Source organism: Ursus americanus, chromosome 16 (assembly GCF_024610735.1).
Source record: "Ursus americanus isolate L20-20 chromosome 16, mUrsAme1.1.p, whole genome shotgun sequence".
Classification (NCBI taxonomy): domain Eukaryota; kingdom Metazoa; phylum Chordata; class Mammalia; order Carnivora; family Ursidae; genus Ursus; species Ursus americanus.
Window position 1 is genome coordinate 35,719,074 of NC_142142.1, and position 21,561 is coordinate 35,740,634.

Sequence of the window (21,561 nt, forward strand, 5' to 3'; positions counted from 1 at the left end):
ACTCTCCCAAGCTTCCCAGAAGCCTGTCAGCAGTCTCCAGGGCCCATTTTTACCATGCTGAAATTTGCAGCAGCTTTAGAAAGTGAAGCTCCCCAGATCTGCCCTCTACCTGCCCAGGCAGCGGATGCATCTGCCACACTTAAATGGCTCCCTGTGCTCTCACTGTGGCTCAGAAGGCGTGCAGCACCCAGAGGACTGGGAGTGCAACATGGACTCAAGAAGAGCTGCCTGTCAGGTACCAAAGCTGGGAGTTAGGAGGTGGGTAAAGAATAATAAGGTGGTAAGGAGGCACCAGACCAGGCAGTTGGTTGTCATGAGTCTCAGAGAAGCAGGGCTTTCCCCTGACTATGGAAGAGCCAGTGGGGGGTATGAAATAGGCACGGAAGGGTGGAAGGAAAATACCTTTTTTTTTTTTATAATACATTGAAAACACAAAGTATATGAAATGCATAAATGTTTACATTTTATTTGATTTCTTCAAAGGATCACTTTTGCTTCAAATTTACATTTGTGGGGTCAAGTATTCTGAGCATCTCATTTTTTCAGCATTTTATTTGGTGGCCAAACGGCCTTTATTATAGCAATATGACAAAGGGTATGCACGAAGTAGGCCTATTTTGTTATGCACGTCAGAAACAGGTTAGCTAACCTATGCCAAAAGAGGAATGCACTGGCAAATTAGGAAGTGGATGGTAAACCCAAAGCAGGGGTTGGCTAAGTGGAGAAGCCATGGTAGTTCTGGCAACCGAGGCATCAGGATGGGTAGGTTACTCACAGCCCCACTGTTGAAGCGACTCATCTCAATCAATTTCCTATGTTATGTCACAACACTCAAGATTCAATATCCTGGAAAAGAAAGTCTGATTTGTCTATCGTACATCACAGGCCCACCCCTGGCAGGGAAGGACGAGTTGCAGGTGGGAAGAAAGGGCAGCGTGATTATCAGTCCCACCAAGACTCTAATGAAGGGAGCAAGGGTGATTCTCCAAAAGGATATCTGGATCCTGCTACCAACACAAGGATCAAGGAGGCTGGGTGCACAGACACCACTCATCCACCGTGGGCAGGCACAGAGAGCCTGCAACCTTCTCACCTGTGGTGACTGGGCCATGCAGTCCCTTGCTTTGGCAACCTGAGAAACGGTACTAGGAAACACGCCTTGGAATGATCAAACATGGCAGCACAAGAGAGAGCAGCAGGAGGCATATTTCAGAAAAGGCAAGAAGAGGAAAATGTTGGGACCTTGGTTTACAATGAGGGAGGGATCCAGAGAGCACAGTGGAAATGTCTGGAAGAAAGGGAGGCCCAAGGAATTGGGTGAAGGCTGTTAGAGGGGTGAGTTAGTCAAGTCATTCGGAAATGGAAGGTGAGGAGTAGAGCTGTGCCAGGTATAAGAGAAAACCAGGCTATCAAGCAAAGGCAGCGAGGAAGTGCTCAGATTTCTGGGAGATAGTACATTCTGCCTTCTGTATCTCTGGCCCAGCTAGAAAGACCCAGAAGGATTGTCTCAGATGCTACAAGTTTACCCTCCAGAATACCATACCTAGATGAGACGTGTTTGTGAAGTGGATCTCCAGGCCAGATTTAAATTCCTCAAACACAATGATCTGTGGAGGAGGAGGAGATGGGTGAGCATGAGATTCAAGTTCTGACTCTGCAAGGCAAAGGCCAAATGAAGTGGGCTGGGATGAGGGAGGTATAGGGGCCAGCTTACCTCATTTGATCCAGGATGAAGCCAGGGTCCTGGAAGGTAGAGGGTCTCCTGGGGACCTACATTCCAGTAGCGTCCCAGATTTTGTCCATTGATGAATATCACACCTTTTGTCCAGCCCTGAAAAAGATCAGAATGAAGGATTCAAGACCCGAGTTCAAGATGTAATAACACTAGGGTGAAGACACACGCACGCACACACACCCCCTCCCCCATAAACGCACCTGATCATAGTCATAGACACACCTACATGGAGTGAATTGCCACACATGGCCTTAACGGAAGGTTACCTGGACAGATCTATGCTATTGCCCCTGGCCTGGGGTTGGCTCAACACCCGGGCCTCAAGGAGGAAGGTACTGATTTCTAACTCATCTGTCCCAAATCAGGGAAGGGTATTTCCATGGGCCATCAGGCATTCACCAAAACACCCTGGCCCCAAAACATAGTTTTAGTTGTAGAATTCTGGGATGGCTGTACATGTGCATTAAAATCTCAACATCCCCACCACAGATCGGATGTGTGTTCTAAAGGGGTTGAGGACCTCAATGTCTTAGATTACGTCTGGGGACACGTGGATCACACTCACTAAACTCTTCATGCAGTAGATCCTACAGCTGCCCCCACTAGAACATACTACTTATGTCTCTGTTGCATTTGTTAAGCTTCCACCCCCACCCTTGTCAACACCAGGGAAGGGGCAGACTCCAGATAGCTGTGGAGTGGCTGAAGTCCCTGATGTCCCAGGGAGCTTACATTTCCTTTCACAGGACAAGGCCCATGCACCAAGGAGCTTGTTCTCAAATATCCTTTTAAGATGGGGGCAGGGGGGATAGGCAGGGGAGAAATATTACTAACCTCCATTTTTATGAAGGTGTCTCTGGGGTCATTACCCATTCTCAGGATACCAAGGAAGAAGGCAGGGCCCTGATGTTTGAATAAGGCTGGTTTCCAGATGTTAGGAAGGTCCCTAAGAGGGAATCAAACACCAATGGAAAGGTCATGCCCTTCCTTGTGTGTCAGTTGTGACTTTTGAGGTAGGTCTCCTTTTTGCCCAAGCCTGGCATCCCTCTTATAACACAGACACATGCCCCTAAGGGGGCATGACGCAGAAAAAAACAAACAAATCAGCAGACCAGGAGTTGGGTGAATGAGGGGATGGTCACCCCTGTGCCCCAGACAACTATGAAAGTTGGGGTCATTTCCTTCAACACTGTGGATCTCACCTCTCTGAAAACTAAGGAGGTTAGTCTGGATGGTCTCTGAGCTTCTTTCCATCTCTAAATCGGAACCATCTTTGATCAATCCCCTTGAGTCAATGGTCTGGCACCCACCTTTTTAGAAATTTAGTTTTCATATCCAGGCTGTAGATTTTAAATTCTCTTAAAGGAGAATTGTTCAGATAGATATCCCCAATTAAACCTGTGAAAAAGGGAATAAAGGGAACATGAAGAAGGCAAGCAGGGATGTGAACACAGAGAGGTAAACAGGCTGTGGCCTCCCCCGAGGGAGGATGCTTTCCTGTCCTTATCAGATGGGAGGTGTCTGCAAAATCTTACCTAAATTCTTCCTTCTGTTACACACGTACACGTCTTAGAGTGTGCCTGTATCTCCCACTTTAACAGTGCAAAAGTCACTGCACTTCCTGCCAGGTCGGCCAGAACAGCAGTTCAGACAACCTTTAACTCCCAGCTAGGTCAAAGCACTTGGAGCAGGGGAAGGAAGGTAGGTGTGACTCTGTGCCCAGGAGCCCGGGGGCGGGGGTGGGCAAGACACAGGCACTGAGCTCCAGAGAAGGAAAAATAAAAGTTCCCAGGGAGGGATTCTAACCCTCTTTTTCTACAGCTTTTTTCAAAACCCTCCTGGAAGAGGAAAGGCAGTGCTCTGGCTTGGTCCTTAGAGAACACACTTGAGAGAAGGCACCATCATCCTTTCCCATGAAAGCAAGACTTTATCATAGTTTCTATACATGCCTATCTCGCTGGCCAAGATATCCTGCTGTCTACCAAACCGTACACTTGGCCATGACTGTCCTCAGCCTAGGATAAGAGTGACAGGGATTTGGTGCCTCAAGATCTCAAACTTCTCCACCCTTGGGAGGAAGGAGGCCTACCTTTTCTCTCCTTATTGATGTCCTTCCCATAGGCAAGGCGGCCTTGATTCTCCACCAGGATCCTCAGTGTCGGGTAAACATTGTAGACCTGTCCAAGACGGACGAGCCACAGAGGGTACCACTCAGGGAACTTTTCTGGAGACATCTTAAGTCTCCTCCGAAACTAAGCAGAGTGACTGACAGACAGCGGGCCTCAGACGCCTGCAGACATTCGGCTCTGGGTCAAGTAAACCCTTGGGCTCCTGCTCTTTCTACTCACCCCACCCTCACCCCCACCCCATCCTAGGCCTTTCAGAAAACAGTCACTCAAACATTTCACAAGAAATTATTGAGGCAGGGACAAACCTGGAGTTTTTTGAGCAGCAAATAGCCAGCATGTTGAAGTTCTGCTCACCCAAAGCTTATACACCTATACCTTAGAAACGCATACAGCTCTCCTGCGTCCCTGTTGGGCTCTTATGCAAGGAACGTTCCAAAGAACAGTGGAGGAGAAAATAAGCTATCACAGTGCCAGGCCACGCTTACAGTCAAGCCTGGGCGCCGAAGTATTGTCCATCAACACTGGATTACCTACCGTTTTCCTGGGAATAGCCAGCTGATGAGTGAAATGGTCCAGGACCCCTAAAAATTCCTCATCCAAAAACACCTGCCAAAGAAAGAGGGGAGCACCATCGGGTCCCCATAAGGAAAGGGATAAAACGGTTGTTGGGAAAGCAAAGCAAAGGCAAGTTCTAGGGGATGATTAACTCTGTCTCCTAGAATATTACAAGCTGACTGTGAGTCCACGAAAATACAACATCTTCAAAGCAGTACAGTCATGAGATGTGTGAGGCAACGTCTGGAGAAGGATGTCCTGATACCAAATCTGGGCCTGGCTGTACTGTAGGGCAAGGAGGGAAAGAATGAAATGTAAAAAACCTGCAGGGAATGAGGGGAAAGGAAGGTAGAGAATGAATGGATATTGTGAAAGAAGTGATGGCCACAGGGAAGATGGGGCTCCAGGTGCAGGAGGCATCCGCCTGCCTTGCCTGCATGGGTTTGCTCCCGTAACGGATCCAGTTATTAATACTATACAAAACACAGAATTCATATTTAAAGCTATTTAGAGTCTAATTACAAGGCTTATATACTCTATAACCATGTGTGGAACACCTACTGAATGGCTTGGGTCAGGGGTCCCCAAGCTTAAAACATAACCCCAGCCACTGAGGAACTCGGAGAGTGACACTGAGAAATTATTAGGCTACTCCACAAGAGCTAACATGGAACTGTGAACAGAATACCACGGAAGCGGGGCGCCTGGGTGGCACAGCGGTTAAGCGTCTGCCTTCGGCTCAGGGCGTGATCCCGGCGTTATGGGACCGAGCCCCACATCAGGCTCCTCCGCTATGAGCCTGCTTCTTCCTCTCCCACTCCCCCTGCTTGTGTTCCCTCTCTCGCTGGCTGTCTCTATCTCTGTTAAATAAATTAATAAAAAAATCTTTAAAAAAAAAAAAAAGAATACCACAGAAGCACAGGGAAGGGAGTGACAAGTTCTGATCCAAGGCCAAGTCCAGGCTATCTGGTGAACATGATGAAAATCGATGGAAGACTGTAGACAGGGGAAGTGGCACGCTCAAAATTCTACCTTGGGAAGGAAACTGGCAGCACTATGAGGGAGGGATTTATCAAGGAGGAGGGGAAAGGTGAGCTACCTGAAAAAGGAAGATGAGTTACGAGGCTTGTAGCAGTGGTAGAGGCAAGATACAAAGGCACGTCTAAGGCCATGGCGGCATGGAGTTTGAGAGAAGACCCACTGAGAATTACTGCAGCAAGCCTGGGCCAGCTGAGAACGAGGTGTAAAGAGAGGATGAGGGGAGCGGCATCTTCAGGTGGGGAGGCTGCAAGTCCATGAACCGCTACAAGGAGCACAGGATGAGGTTTTTTTAGGAAGCCAATTTGGTTTTGGACATGATGAGTGTGAGAAGCCAGTGGAACATACAACTAAGGGAAGAAAAATGTTCAGCAAACAAGGAATCTGGGTCTGCAGCTCAGGATAAGGAGGGGAGGGCTGGAGTTCCCGTCAGGAGTGCCTGAAACTTTGGAAGCAGATGACACAGAGAGCACAGAGAGGGCTCTTAGCAGGAGAATTTCACCAAGACCTGCGGAAACTTCACTTGGAGTGAGATGATGAAGCCTTTACCCTCGGCTCTGCTGCTTTCTCATCAAATATTCTCTGAAAGTCATTTAACTTCTCTGAGGTTTTCTCATTTGTAATAAACATCTTAGATGGGTGTTTTGAGAATTAAATGAGAGCAGTGCATTGTCGTGTGCTGTGTAAATGTAGGGATTAACGTGCAGGAAGTACAGGGACTTCTGAAGCTCCTTCCGAGTCTCCTTTAAGGAACTCCATCCACTCCCATAAGGGTTCAATGAATACCTCCCTTCCTGGGAACTACTACAAACCTCGGACCTACGACACACGACCGTGGCTTACATATCAAACATTTCACTGAAGGGACAAAGGTTAAGAGACAGTGATGATTTTTTGAAGGTGAAAAAGATTTGACTATCATTTAGACAGTCACCTCAGCAACACCACTGGGTTTTACTAGCAGAGAAGTGCCACTGGGACCCATCCACTGTCCCTTACCTGACCTCGGTCTTGAAGATGACCCCTTGTGGTAAGGAGGCCACTGTTGGTGATCACGGTCTCATAAAGTATGTATCCAGAGGACTGACCGTTCCCCTGGTTCACAGACAGATTCTCCATGCAGATCGGTTTGACAGAGCTGATGGGCTGTGGCAGCGACAGGAACAAAAACCAGGCTGAATGTTCAGGTTGGAGAGACAAATTTCAGAAATCCACACCCAAAGCCCACTCCTCCAAAGGAATTGCCCTGAGAGTCTTGAGGACAGGAGTATAAAGAAGGAATATATAATGATAATCATGCTTAAATGCCCTTTTTAGTTTTCCAAACCAACTTCATATTTCTCTGCATGTGCTAGACAGTAATGTATTCTTAATTTTCAGATGGAAAAGCTGAAATCAAGGAAAGGGAATATCTGTTAACTTGCTCATCAATTTATGATACAGACTAGACTAGACTCCTGATTTCAGGAACTCCATGCCAGGTGTGCCAGATTCTGTCTATCCTTGGTCTTCTCTTCTTGTTCCTTCATACAGTAAGAGAAATCATCCTAAGCCATGGTCTGACTGTGACTATTCATGAGTCTGCCTATCTAACACTGACCTAAAGCACAGTCTGACTCTAAATATCTGTTTCACCAATCCTCCTTCACCCCCATTATCTAAGCTCAACTTCAGTAGATTTTTATTCATTTTCAGTGTTCTAGCATGGTCCCACTCTATTCCATCCCCCATACAGCTACCAAAGAAATCCTGTTGAGGCAAAGCTGGTCACCTAATTCCCAAGCCATGCTTTAAAATAGCTTCCCACAACTTTCAGGGAAATGTTCAAATTTCTTAGCATAAAAACATGGCCTGGGTCGCCTGGATGGCTCAGTGGATTAAGCATCTGCCTTTGGTTCAGGTAATGGTCCCAAGGTCCTGGGATCGAGCCCTGCGTCTGGCTTCCTGCTCAGCAGGGAGCCTGCTTTGCCCTCTGCCCTCCCCCCACCCATGTTTTACTCCCCCCTCCCCCACCCCGGCTCTCAAATAAATAAGTAAAATCTTTAACGCGCGGGTGCGCACGCGCACACACACACACACACACACACACACACACACACACGACCTTTTAGACTGCCTTGGAGAAATACATGATTCCAAGTCTGTGGAGCCACATAGCCTGAAACATTCTGGAGGACAAAACATATCAAAAGCTACAGGACTCATGTCCAGAGGACGAGAGGACACAGGGGCCAACTTAAAGGAGATGGGACAATTTGAATATCAAAAGGCACGACTGCACCAGGGCTGTAACATGTTAATTGTGTTAAAAAAAAAAAAGTGTGAGTTTTCAGGAAGATCTTGGGGAGATGGTGTCAGAAAAGGATTCTGACCTCAACTCCTCCTACAGACACATCGAGGCTACAACTGCACATTGTGCACTTCACTCTGAAAATGACACGAAGACTGGCAAAACTGACATTCCACAGCTAGGGACATCAAGAGAGGCCACACTGAGAGGGGTGAAAGGTGCAAGACGCAATGGAATCAAGCCCCCGGCATAGCAACTCAAAAACAGGAAGAGGATTCCAGGCATAGAGGTCATCCCTGAGGAGTGAGGGGATCAAGCCCCATAGCAGACACCCCTGGTCCTAGAGACCTGTACCAGGAAGAAGTCTGGCTCTGAAAATCAGCAGGGCCTAACTGCAGGAGAATTAAAGGTCTATAGGGAATCAAGTATCTACCCTTATAGAGCCAGAATGCTGTATCACATGTGCCTGAGGGGCAGGGATCTGTACAAGTTTTCTCCTGCAATGGAAGTGCTGGTAGGAGCCATTTTTCTTGCTCTCCTATAGCCTAGCTAGCCCGACTCTTGTGGAGCCATTTCTAACATTATCCATCTACGTTGCTAGCACCGCTTGACCCACCCTGGCATTCTCCTATGGACCGGCTCTGGCAGGCACCCTTCCAAAGCAGGTCCCACACTACAGCCAGAGTCCAGAGACCAGAGTTCCCCCAGAGTGACAACTGCCCCCCACACCTGCTGGGCAGCCCTGGCCGACACCAGTGCCCCTCCAAAGCAACTTCTGCACTGGGGAGGAGAGAGCCAATTAATCTACGGCAAAAGAGACAAGAATATACAATGGGGAAGAGTCTCTTCAATAAACAGTGTTCAGGAAACTCAACAGCTACATGGAAAAGAATGAAACTGGACCGCTTTCTTATACCCCACGTGAAAATAAACTCAAACTGTGTTGATTAAATACCTAAATGTAGGACCTGAAACTATAACACCCCTAAAAGAAAACAGAGGCTGTAAACCCTTGGACATCAGCCTTAACAAGATTTCTCTGGATCTGTCTCCCCAGGCAAGGGAAGCAAAAGGAAAACTAAACAATCGGGACTATAGCAAACTAAAAAGCTTCTATATAGGAAACCCTCAACAAAATGAGAAGACAACATGGTTGGGAGAAGATATTTGCAAATGATAAATCTGACAAGGGGTTAATATCCAAAATATATAAAGAACCTGTACAATCATCAAAACCAAATAATTCAATGTAAAAATGGGCAGAGGATCTAAATAGACATTTTTCCAAAGAAGAAATACAGATGGCCAATACACACATGAAAAGATGCTAAACGTCATTAATCACCAGGGACGTGCAAATGAAAACCACAATGAGATGTCACCTCATAGCAGTCAGAACGGCTAACATCAAAAAGCTAAGAAATAGCAAGTGTTGGTGAGGATGTGGTGGAAAAGGAAGCCTCGTGCACTGTGGTGGGAATGTAATCTGGTGCAGCCGGTGTGGAAAGCAGTACGGAGCTTCCTCGAAAAATTAAAAATAGAAATACCATATGACCCAATAATTCCACCATTGGGTATTTACCCAAAGGAAATAAAATAAAAACACTACTTTGAGAAGATATATGTGCCCCTAAGTATACTGTAACATTATGTATAATAGTTAAGATATGGAAGCAATATGTGTTCACTGACAGATGAATGACTAAAGAAGTTGTGGTGTGTGTGTGTGCGTGTGTGTGTGTGTGTGTGTACGCATAATGATATTATGTGTGGCATATATATATATATATATATAATGGAATATTACGCAGCCATAAAAAGAATAAAATCTTGTCATTCACAACAACATGGATGGACCTAGAGAGTATTATGCTAAGTGAAATAAGTCAAAGAAAGACAAATACCATGTGATTTCACTTTTATATGGAATCTGAAAAACAAAGCAAACAAACAGAGACAGACTCATAAATACAGAGAACAAATTGGTGGTTGTCAGATGGCAGGGGGTGGAAGGGCTGGGGAAAATAGGTGAAGGGCATTACGAGGTACAAAATTCCACGTATATAATAAATAAGTCACAGGGATAAAAAGTACTGCATAGGGAATACAGGCAGCAATACTGTAATAACTTTGTATGGTAATAGACAATAACTCTACTTATTGTGCTGAGCATTTTGTAATGCATATAATTTTCCAATCAGTATCTTGTACACCTGAAACTTATATAATATTATATATCAACCATACTTCAATTGAAAATAAAAATTTTTGAAATCATGAGTTTATACTCAAATAAAGACAACAGCAAAACAACTCATTGGCCACCTTTGGTGGATATCCAGGAATAAATTCATTATCTGATAAAAGAAAATCTTGATATTTTGTCCTAACTTTTCTTTACAAACTGTACATTAAGGTGACAAGACAATAGTAAAGGAAAGTTCTTCTACATAGAAGAATTCAACTGTATAAATGAGGAAGGAATGACTGAATAAGAATGATACTATTTTGAAAGCCTTAATGAAATATTGGATATAGGTAATAAGTGTCAATGAGTGCTAAAACCATTAGGTAAAAGGCTAATGGGAAAATTGATCATGCATAGACTGGGCTAACTACTTCTGAACCCACTGACCAATTATGAAAACAGAAATGACCAGCCATTATGTGCCTGAGATATAATGCATAAAAAATATAGCAGCACCACCTATGAAATATACTTGCAAACATTTTCTTTTAAAAAAGCACCAACTTAAATCTCATCAAGCAAAAGATATGTTCCCAGATACATGGGATCTAATTAGCAAAACCCAGGATGTAGGGGATTCGATTGTACAAATAATCCTGCTTTTTCAACAAAGAAATGTAATAAAAAGGAAAAAAATCTAGAGATTAGAAGAGATTTAAGAGGCATATCAACTAAATGCAATGTGTGAATAACCTCGTTTGGATCCTGATATTAACAAATCAGTGCTAAAAAAAGTTATGAGATAGTTGAGAAAATCTGAACACTGGATATTTTAGGATTTTCAGCAGTGGTGTGCTACATACAGTCTATGCCAGCTCATGAGCGCCAACGATGCGCATCTCTACCCAACCCTGTATTTTACCTCTGTATTCAGTGTCGTCATGCCAGAGGCTTGGAATTAGCCATGGTGCGAGTATTTATACCACAGGAACTGGCAAACACTACTAATCAGAGTTTTTTCTTCTAGAGAGCCTGTTACTAAATATTTCCCAGGAAATCACTGACGAAAGGATTATTATTATTACTACTATCATCATCATCATCATCTTGGATGATAATGATTTTGTAGTTGTGTTTTTAAAAGAGTTCTTATTTTTTCAGATATATATTAAACTATTTATAGCTAAAATTACATGATGTCTTGGATCTGCTTTAAAATAATCTTAAGAAGAGGAGAGGAAGAGAAGGCATGGGTATAAATGAAACAGTATTAGCCATATATTCATAAAATTGAGGCTGCATGTTGAACACATAGGGGTTCACTACTTTTCTCTGTGCCATTTGTTCATGTCTTCAAAATTCCATAAGAAAACATTTAAACCAAAACCACAAAGGCCCCCCGACATGGGGTGCCTGGTCCCTTACTTGGCACTCCCCCACAAACACTTCTCATTGCAGTCCTGTTTGCAGTTCCCGAAACATGCATCTCCTTCCATGTCTTTACAAATGGTTTCCACTATGCCTCAAATTCCTTTCCCTCCCCCATTCTACCCCACTGTTCATCTCATTAAGCTCCTCTTCATCCACTGGATCTCAAAATTACCTCAACTGGGATATAATATTGGATCCTGTGACTGTCCAGCATGCTGAGCGTATCTCTAAATAATAACATAGCAGCTAGCACTTGCATGTGTCAGGTTCAAATACTAGGGGCTTAATCCACACCACAATTCTATGAGGTAAATGCAATTATTAGCCTCATTTTCCGGATAAGGAAACTTACAATGAGGTTAAATGACCATCCCAAGGTAAATGCTGGAGCAAAGATTCAAACCCAGTCTTGACTCCAGAACTTATGCTCTTTCAGCACAACACTATGTTCCCTTAACAGTGCTGTGCTGCCTTCATTCCTTTACCATAGGACCTACAACCCCTTAATCTCTACTCACCTCTCCTCCCCATTAGACTGGAAGTTTCTCCAAAACAATACCTTGATAATACAGTTCCCCAAATATTAATGTTAACTAAGTATTGTGTGAATAACTACATAGGTTTTCCTCTATACCAATGGTTTTCAAACTATGTTCCTTCACACCCTAGAGGTAAGTCAGAACTGGCACATGGGTCATCCTAATATGTGCTACCCTAAAGAAAGGATGACTGATCCTTAGGATGCAAGTATAGAGCCTCAGAACGACCACTCCTGATTAACCAGTGCATGCTTTATGTACCGAACATTTGAAGTGAGTTTGAAGAAAGAGTCCCTCCACTAAACCAAAGGTTTAAAAATCATTGCCCTAGATCTAGTCAGCGTGCCCTCATTCTAACCATCTTCAGAAGGCAGGGGATCTCTTCTTGGCTATGCTATTGAAAGGAGATTTTTCCAGTATCCTGGAATGTTTACACTGTTTCTTTACATTTAAATTTTTTCAATATTTCTGAATTCTTATTCTAGGTTTCTTATTCTGAATTGTAAAACCTTTGGAATGGTAGAAGATATTTGCAAATGTCTTATCAGATAAAGGGCTAGTATCTAAAATCTATAAAGAACTTATCAAACTCAACACCCCCAAAAAAACAAATAATCCAGTCAAGAAATGGGCAGAAGACATGAACAGACATTTCTCCCAAGAAGACATATAAATGGTTAAAAGACACATGAAAAAATGTTCCACATCACTTGGCATCAGGGAAATACAAATCAAAAGGACAATGAGATACCACCTCACACCAGTCAGAATGGCTAAAATTAACAAGTCAGGAAACAGATATTGGCAAGGATGTAGAGAAAGGGGAGCCCTCTTACACTGTTGGTGGGAACGCAAACTGATGCAGCCACTATGGGGCACATGTACCCCAATATTTATAGCAGTAACATCCATAAGAGCCAAACTATGGAAAGAGCCCAGATGTCCATCAACAGATGAATGGATAAAGAAGAGGTGGTATACACTCACACACACACACACACACACACACACACACACACACACACACACACACACACATATGCATGCCCGCACACGCAGGAATATTACTCAGCCATCAAAAGAATGAAATCTTGCTATTTGCAATGACGTGGATGGAACTAGAGAGTATTGTGCTAAGTGAAATAAGTTAGTCAAAGAAAGACAAATACCATATGATTTTACTCATGTGGAATTTAAGAAACAAAACAGATGAACATAGGGGAAGGGAAGGAAAAATAAGATGAAAATTGAGAGGGGGCAAATCATAAGAGATGTTGAACTCTAGGAAACAAACAGGGTTGCTGGGGGGAAGAGGAGTGAGAGGGATGGGATAATTGGCTGATGAGCATTAAGGAGAACACTTGATATAATGAGCACTGGGTATTATCTGCAAATGATAAATCACTAAATTCTACCTCTGTAACGAACACAAAAACAACAACAAACCCAAAAACAAAAAACAAAACAAAACAAAAAACCTGAAAGTAATCACTAGTTAGCTCTGAATAAAGTACATGCTGCTTCTAAAACAGAGAAATTAAAGAAAATACAGTTCATTCACCAAAAGAAGGAAGCATTGTATAAACCTTGATTAAAATGTTGAAACATAATGAAGCATGGAACACTACATCAAAAACTAAGGATGTACTGTATGGTGACTAACATAACATAATAAAAAATTATTATAAATAAATAAATAAATAAATAAATAAATAAATAAATAAATAAATAAATAAATAAAATGTTGAAACAACATTTAAGTCAGATATAATTCTGGATCATTAATAGAGCAATTTCTCTGTTGAAAGATAAACCTCAGATTGTACCCAGAACCAAATTCCAACCATGTGCTACCTTTAAAAGTTACACCTAAAATGAATGACACTAAAACAAACAAACAAACAAAAAATTAGGAGAAGGAATTAAGACAACTAAGAATTGCTTTTGGCTTCCCAGTAATTTACCCCCTATTCTTTGAGCTAAGGCTTTCCCTTCTTTCTCTTCTGTCCAAAGGCTATCCCATGCTTTTACACCCACAACATGCTTACCTCCTCCAAGTAGGATATGACATCCCACAGCGGTATGCAGTATGCTGTTACCACTGACTTATATACAGCCATAGGTATAGAAGCTGGTTGGGGAGGTTTGGGAATCCCTGCAAGGAAAACAGAGCAGATTGGGCCATTCCAAGATCCTCCTCCAACCCCATTTAAGGGAACCACCCAAAACCACCAAGAATGAAGGGCCCAGTCAGTCACAGGACATGCTTTCCCAATGCCAGGAAGAATCCTAAGGTAGGCAATAACTGAGTGGGGCTCCTCTCATATCTATAGGCTCTGAGGCAGGATGCCCTGCTGTCTGGGAAAAGGAGGCGGCACATCGCATCCCACTGCTGGACCAGTAGTTCTCAACCCTGACAGCTCATCGGAATCTCCTAAAGTCCAATGGGAAAATACATATGCTCAGATTCTGCCCCTTCCCCCCCACTGCAACCAAGACATACTTTTCTAACAGCTCTGGGATGGGCCTGGCACCTCTGGCTTTTACAAGTTCTGCAGAGGATTCTGATGCCCAGCTAAGACTAAGCAACATGGCCCTAGATGCTGGGAACCTAGAGGGTGGGCCCTATATTTTGTGCATATTTGAATTCCCAGTGCCTAATAAAATAAACTGGAACAAACTGGGTATCTCCCAAAAAGTACATTTTTACCCATTCCCTCAATCCCCTCTTCACAGGACAGAGATCAATTGAGAGGCTGAGTTATTATTCAGATTGAGATTGTTGCTAGGTACCCAAAGAAGAGCTAAAAAACTCCTGATATGTGAGGTACTCAGTTGTATGTTCTCCGTTCTCTTTCAGCAGTGCCCCGTAGTCTGAAAAACATAAGAAATTTGTCACTTTCCCCAAGAAATCTCCAACTTCAGCAAAGGAAGGCATGAGAGCTTAGTACTGATCAAAAGGATCCTTAATACAGAAGCTTTGGAAGGAAAAAATTTTGGCATTAGATAAGAAAAGACCACACCTCAATTAGTCCAAACCAGGAGACATCTGCCATACTTTGCAGGGCTTTCAACTGAAGGCAAGTAACACCAGTCCCCGGGTATCTAATAAGTCCTGGTTGAGAGCCCAAGGCTACTCCAATCCAGTGGTTTCTACTTTCTATTCAATTTCTAATTAAATTCCTCCCTCCCTCCTTCCCTCCCTCCCCCACCTCTCTTTCTCCCTTTCTTTCTCTTTTTCTTTCTTTCACCCTTGACTTTTCACCTGGTCTCTCAGTGGAGTTATAGACTTGGGGAAGACCCATTAACCAGTGCTCTGGTGTAATCAAGAGATCAAAGTAACTGGTTTTACAGTGACCTTCTAAGAATAAGGGTCTGCACAGTGGAAAGGTAAGATTAAGCTACCAAGGCTTCGGCATGCAAAGTCCCAGACAGCCTAGATTCTAGTAGTGGATAAATTCTAGTACTGTCAAGAGGAATAAACATCAAACCTTCAATCTCCAACATTTGTTAAAGGCAAAACAGATTAACAATCCCAGAGATTGTTCCCAGAGACCCACCCTAGGAAGCTCCAGGCTCAAATGGTGGGGAGGCCTAGGGTGGAGACAGCTGTGGGGGACAAGTACTTGCCATAGCTTGTGACCATAGGGAGGTAATGGTCCAAAGACGCAGATCCACCCATGAAGCCAAAGTTGGTGCCACCATGAAACATGTAGAAGTTGAGGGAGAAACTCATGTTGAACATTTCACGCACATCTCTCATTAACACTGCACAGAGGTGGGAAGAAAAGGAGAAATGGGGGAAAAATAAAAGTTTGAGAAAAGTAATAGCCCTTTGTGGAATGTTCAAACTGCATGCATTAAACATTTGTTTATGCATCTTAGTCTTTGGTAAATAGATGTCCAGCTCAGTGTTTCTGGAGCACTTAGTAACTTTTCAGTAATTTCTTAGTAACCTCCTTAGTAACCTAAAATCATGGTACCAGGAACATTTACCTTCAAACCTCATTTTAACGATCTTTATCAACTCTCCTGGAAGGATGTGGCAGACAGTCTGGGACCAGAGAACACTTCTTCCACCCAACACGCTTTCATTGAATTGTCCCATCTGTTAGAACAACTCACTCTAATTGCTTTAATAGCCTCGATAAAATATAATCAGAGAGGAAACACTGCTAAAATTTCAATTTTAATTACAATCACCTCTGGGGTGTCCATTTAGCTTTGTCCCCTAAATCCAGTACTCTAAGTACTCTAACAGGCAGGGGAGAAAAAAAAAACAGGCCAGTGCCATCTCTGTCATCTATTCTCCTGAGAAAGAATCTAAGAAGTACTCACAGTGTGAATCCACAGATTGGCGGGCAGTGCCCCATCCATCCAAAGAGCTTGCTGTATACACCATCATCAGTATGGGGCTACGGCCCTGAGAAAAAATGAAGTGTCAATTTAGTAAAGTTCGGTACAGTTTAGAAGCCTTGCATTGTTTAGGAGGGAACTGTGAGGTCCAGTTCTCACAAACCCCCCTTATGATTCAGAGGATCCCCTCACTGTTCACAAACTCTGAGCTCTACTCTCCATTCTCAGATCATTTCCCTGGTCTTGTTTTTCCTCTTGGAGTTTCAATGGACTTCTCCCTCAGGCTTTGGTGAAATCAACTGTCATCGCCACATTTTCCTTTCTGGAACAATAGAATCTCTTCATTCCCTTCAGTGACCAGATCAGAGGTCCAGTAAAGAAGCGCCTGGCCCAGGGGAAGCACTAAAAATATTCAACAAATGAATGCGAAAAATGTGGAATCCCATTAAATAAGAATTCCTGAATCCCAGAATCATGTTTTGTTTTTATTCAAATATAATTAACAGTGTTCTATTAGTTTCAGGTGTACAATATAATGATCAACAATTCCACACATTTCTCACTGCTCATCCTGCATGCTTAATTCCCTTCACCTATTCCACCCATCCTCCCCAGTCACCTCCCCTCTGGCAACTGTGGGTTGAACAAACCTGTATTGAAGAGTCTGTTGTCTCTTTTTTCCTTTGTTTGTTCATTTGCTTTGTTCCTTAAATTCCACATGAGTGATATCATATGGTATTTGTCTTTCTCTAATTTTACGTAGCATTATACCCCCTAGATCTATCCATGTTGTAAATGGCAAGATATATACACATATATACACATACACACCATGGAATAGTATATATATATATATAAAACAATCACATTTTTATATATACACATTACTGAAGGTACATATACATTATATATATACACATATAAAACAATCACATTTTCTTTATTCATCCATTATCACACACTTATTAAGGGCTGTTCCCATACCTTCGCTATTGTGAATAATGCTGCTATGAACATAGGAGTACAGATATCTCTTCAGGATAATTATTTCATTTCCTTTACATATATACCCAGAAATAAGACTTCTAGATCATATGGCAGTTCTATTTTTAATTTCTTTATGAACCTCTATACTGTTTTCCATAGTGGTTGTACCAGTTTACATCTCTACCAACAGTATACGAGGGTTTTCTTTTCTCCACATCTAGCCAGCATTTGTTACCTCCTGACATCCTAACAGGAGTGAGGGGATATCTCATTGTGGTTTTGATTTGCCTTTCCCTGATGATTAGGGATACTGAGCAGCTTTTCACCTACCTGTTGGACATCTGTAGGTCTTCTTTAGAAAAATGCACATGGAGGCCCTTTGCCCATTTTTCAGTTGGGTTACTTGGGGTTTCTTATTTTGCTATGGAGTTGTACAAGATTTTATAGATTTTGGATATTAACCTGTTATCAGATATGTGGTTTGCAAATATTTCCCCCCATTTCCATAGGTTGCCTTTTCATTTTATTGCTGGTTTCCTTTGCTGTGCAGAAACTTTTTAGTCTGATATAGTCCCCCAGTTGTTTATTTCTGCTTTTGGTATCAAATGCAAAACACTATTACCAAGATAAATATCCAGAAACTTATGTCTATGCTTTCCTCCGGGAGTTTTGTGGCTTCAGATCTTATGTTCAAGTCTCTGATCCATTTTGGGTTGATTTTTGTGTATGACATATGATAGAAGTTAGTTTCATTATTTTGCATGTGGGTATGTATGGCTGTATGTTTCCAGGAATTTATCTATTTCTTCTAGGTGGTCTAATTTCTTGGCATATAATTGTCCATACTAGTAGAAACTATGATCCTTATATTTCTGTGGTATCAGTTGTAATTCTACTCCTTCACTTAAAACTTTTTTTTTTTACTGAGTCTGATCTCTTTTTTTCATAGTATAGTTCAATATTTGTCAATTTCATCTTTTTTTAAAAAAACTTGGTTTCATTGATCTTTCCTGTTGTCTTTCTAGTCTCTATTTATTTCTGCTCTGATCTTTGTTATTGCCTTCTTTCTACTAACTTTGAGCTTAGTTTGCCCTTTATCTAATTCCTTAAGGTAAACAGTTATGTTGTTGATTTGAGATCTTTTTTCTTAATGTTTGCATTTATCACTATAAACTTCCCTCTTAGAACTGCTTTTGCTGCATAAGTTTGAGATGTTGTGTTTCCATTTTCATTTGCCTCAAGATCTTTTTAAATTTCTTTTTTCATTTATTTGACCAATTGGTTGTTCAGGAGCATGTTGTTTAATCTCCATATATTTGTGAATTTTCCAGTTTTTTCCTTGTAATTGATTTCTAGTTTCATACCATTGTGGTTGGAAAACACAATTTCAATCTTCTTAAATTTATTAAGACATGTTGTGTGGCCTAACATATGGTCTATTCTGGAGAATGTTCCATGCATACTTGAGAAGCACGTGCATTCTGCTGTTGATGGGAATTTCTGTATACATTCTGTAGGTCCATCTGGTCTAACGTATAATTTAAGTCCCATGCTTCCTTATTTAGTATCTATCTAGATGATCTGTCCACTGTTGGAGCTGAGGTATGTAAGACCCCTGCTATCATTGTTTTGCTGTCTGTTTCTCTGTTCAGATCTATTACTATTTGCTTTATATATTTAGGGGCTCCTATGTTGGGTGCATAATATTTACAATTGTTATATTCTTTTGATGAATTGATCCCTTTGTCATCATATAAAGACTTTCTATGACTGTTGGTACAGAGTTTGTCTTGGTCTATTTTGTCTGCTATAAGTATAGCTACCCCTTGATTTATTTTACTCGTTTTGGCTTTTGTTTGCATGGAATAGCTTTCTCCATCCCTTCAATTTCAGTCTGTGTGTGTCCTCAAAGCTGAGGTCTCTTGTAGCCAACAGATGGTTGGATCTTTTTTTTTTTTTTTTAATCTATTCAACCACTCTGTGTCTTTTGATTAGAGGATTTAGTCCATTTGAAATTGAAAGTAATTATTGATAGGTATTATGTTAATGCCTTTCTGTTTGTTTTATAATTCCTTTGTTCCTCTCTTGATCCCTTCCTTTGTAGTTTGATGATTTTTCTATACTGGTATGCTTTGATTCTTTTCTCTTTATTTTTCGTATATCTACTACAGGATTTTGTTTTGTGGTTACCATGAGGCTTACATAAAAAAATCTCATATTGATAGCAGTCTATTCTATTAATAACAGGTTAACTTTAAACATATACGCTACGTTTTTAACCCTCTCCTTATCTTTTATATTTTTGATGTCACAATTTACCTCTTTTTACTAGTGTATCATTAAAAAATTATTGTAGTTAATTATTTTTAATACTTTTGTCTTATAACCTTCATACTAAAGTTAAAAGTGATTTACCCATGACATTAGAGTATTCTCTAAATTTAACCATACATTTACCTTTACTAGTGAGTTTTATACTTTTATATATCTTCCTGTTACAAATAAGCTTTTTCTGTCACTAATTAATTAACTTACTGTTTCCTTCGGCTTAAATAACTCCTTTTAACATTTTTTTTGTGAGGCTAGTCTGTTGTGATGAACTCCTTTAGCTTTATCCTTCTGGTAAACTCCACTGCTCCTTCAATTCTGAAGGACACCTTCACTGGGTAGGGTATTCTGGGTTGGTGGTTTTTTTCTTTCAGCACTTTGAATATATCACCCCATTTCCTTCTGGCCTACAAGATTTCTGCTGAATAAACTGTGATAGCCATAGGAGGGGGCAGAGTTAAGATGGCGGAGTAGTAGAGGGACCCTGAACTTGCCTTGCCTTTCAAATACAGCTAGATTAACATTCAACTATTTTGAACAACTAGGAAGATGATCTAAGGATTTAGGAAAAAATCTGCACAGTTGGAGGGAGAGAATGTGGCAGAAGCAAGGTTTGGAACCATGAATTGGGGGAGAGGAAAGCCGCGTAGCCATGAAGGGGGGGGAACCCTTTTCATGGAGCAAAGTCAGGAAGAGAGAAAGTGGGAAAGAACCCAGCAGGTAGGGACTACACAATAAGCCTTGATGAGCAGATCTCCCAGGTCGCACAGTGAGAGATCACACCCCTTCCTCAAGGGCATTTGGAAGAGCATTTTTTTGTCTCTCCAAGGACAAAAGGCCAGCCATGCTCAAAAGCAGGGTCAGAGGTGCTTGCAGAGGGCAGAAAGCTTCTTAACTTTTTGCTGTGAGTCAGAATAGGTTTAAACCTCTGTGTGGCTGCTTTTCTTCAACAGAACTAAGCAGAAAGCAGAGACAGGAGCAGATTGCAGATAACCTGGCCACCGCTCATTGCTGTCTGCCACAACAGATTCAAGGCTCTGCAATGGCTTCTCTGGGACAGAGGGGAGTAGGGGACTGAGCCAAGTACAGATGGCCGATAACCTGGCTCCAGCTTTTTGCTGAGCATTACAATAAGTTCTAGCCTCTGCGTACATACTGTGCAATGGCTTTTCAGGGATAGGATGGTGCTGTGCATACCCTGAACTTCTCCTCCAAGGGACAGGAGTGAGCCCACAACTTACCAAGCCCTTTAAAACTTGGAGTCTTGAAACCCAGCCACTGACTGGAGATAAAATCCAGGAGATCTATGGCTCCAGACATGCTGATGGCCCAGGCACAGACAGGTTAAAGACAAGGAACTGATGAAAACCTAGGACACAGAAGATTCTTTGCTTTTCTGACGGGGCTTCCTGAGCAGTGGTAGCTGTGAGTTCCACTCCCCAGGGACAAGACAGCAGGGTGACCCCATAGTCTTACTCCTCCACACCCCTCTCTCCCACCACCAGCACAGTCAGACTTCAGAAAGAAACACAGCACCTCCATTGGAGGCTGGAGTCCCTACACTCAACCCTGCTCCCTCTGTACCTGGCAGGAGCATCTTTACAAGGGCAACAATTCACTCCAAAAAAAAGAACAGGAGGTAATACTCACTGCCAGGGATTTAATCAATATGGAGATAAGTAAAATGTCTGACCTACAAATTATAACAACAATTATAAAGATACTAGCTGGGCTTGAAAGAAGCATAGAAGACACTAGAGAATCCCTTACTGTAGAAATAAAAGAACTAAAATCTAACCAGGCTGAAATTAAAAATGCTATTACCAAGATGCAGTCACAGATGGAGGCTTTAGCAGTGAGGATAAATGAGGCAGAAGAGAGAGTCAGTGATATAGAAGACAAAATGATGGAAAATAAGGAAGCTGAAAAGAAGAGAAAAAGACAACTACTGGATCATGAAGGGAGACTTCGAGAACTCAGTCATG

General features: G+C 42.1%; 1 protein-coding gene across 1 annotated transcript in view; it reads right to left on the reverse strand.

Moving 5' to 3' along the window:
• Positions 1–490: 490 nt before the first annotated feature.
• Positions 491–21,561, reverse strand: part of LOC123787894 (beta-galactosidase-1-like protein 2) — a 56,428-nt gene continuing 35,357 nt past the window's right edge. Inside the window, exons 9-20 of the mRNA XM_045790843.2 lie at positions 16,244–16,328; positions 15,536–15,673; positions 14,699–14,779; positions 13,954–14,060; positions 6,457–6,603; positions 4,399–4,470; positions 3,825–3,912; positions 3,046–3,133; positions 2,570–2,681; positions 1,715–1,831; positions 1,544–1,607; positions 491–846 (exon numbers count right to left, since the gene is read on the reverse strand). Of these exons, the coding sequence (XP_045646799.2) occupies positions 839–846; positions 1,544–1,607; positions 1,715–1,831; positions 2,570–2,681; positions 3,046–3,133; positions 3,825–3,912; positions 4,399–4,470; positions 6,457–6,603; positions 13,954–14,060; positions 14,699–14,779; positions 15,536–15,673; positions 16,244–16,328 (1,107 nt within the window). The 3' untranslated portion in view covers positions 491–838. The remainder of the gene's footprint in view (positions 847–1,543; positions 1,608–1,714; positions 1,832–2,569; positions 2,682–3,045; positions 3,134–3,824; positions 3,913–4,398; positions 4,471–6,456; positions 6,604–13,953; positions 14,061–14,698; positions 14,780–15,535; positions 15,674–16,243; positions 16,329–21,561) is intronic.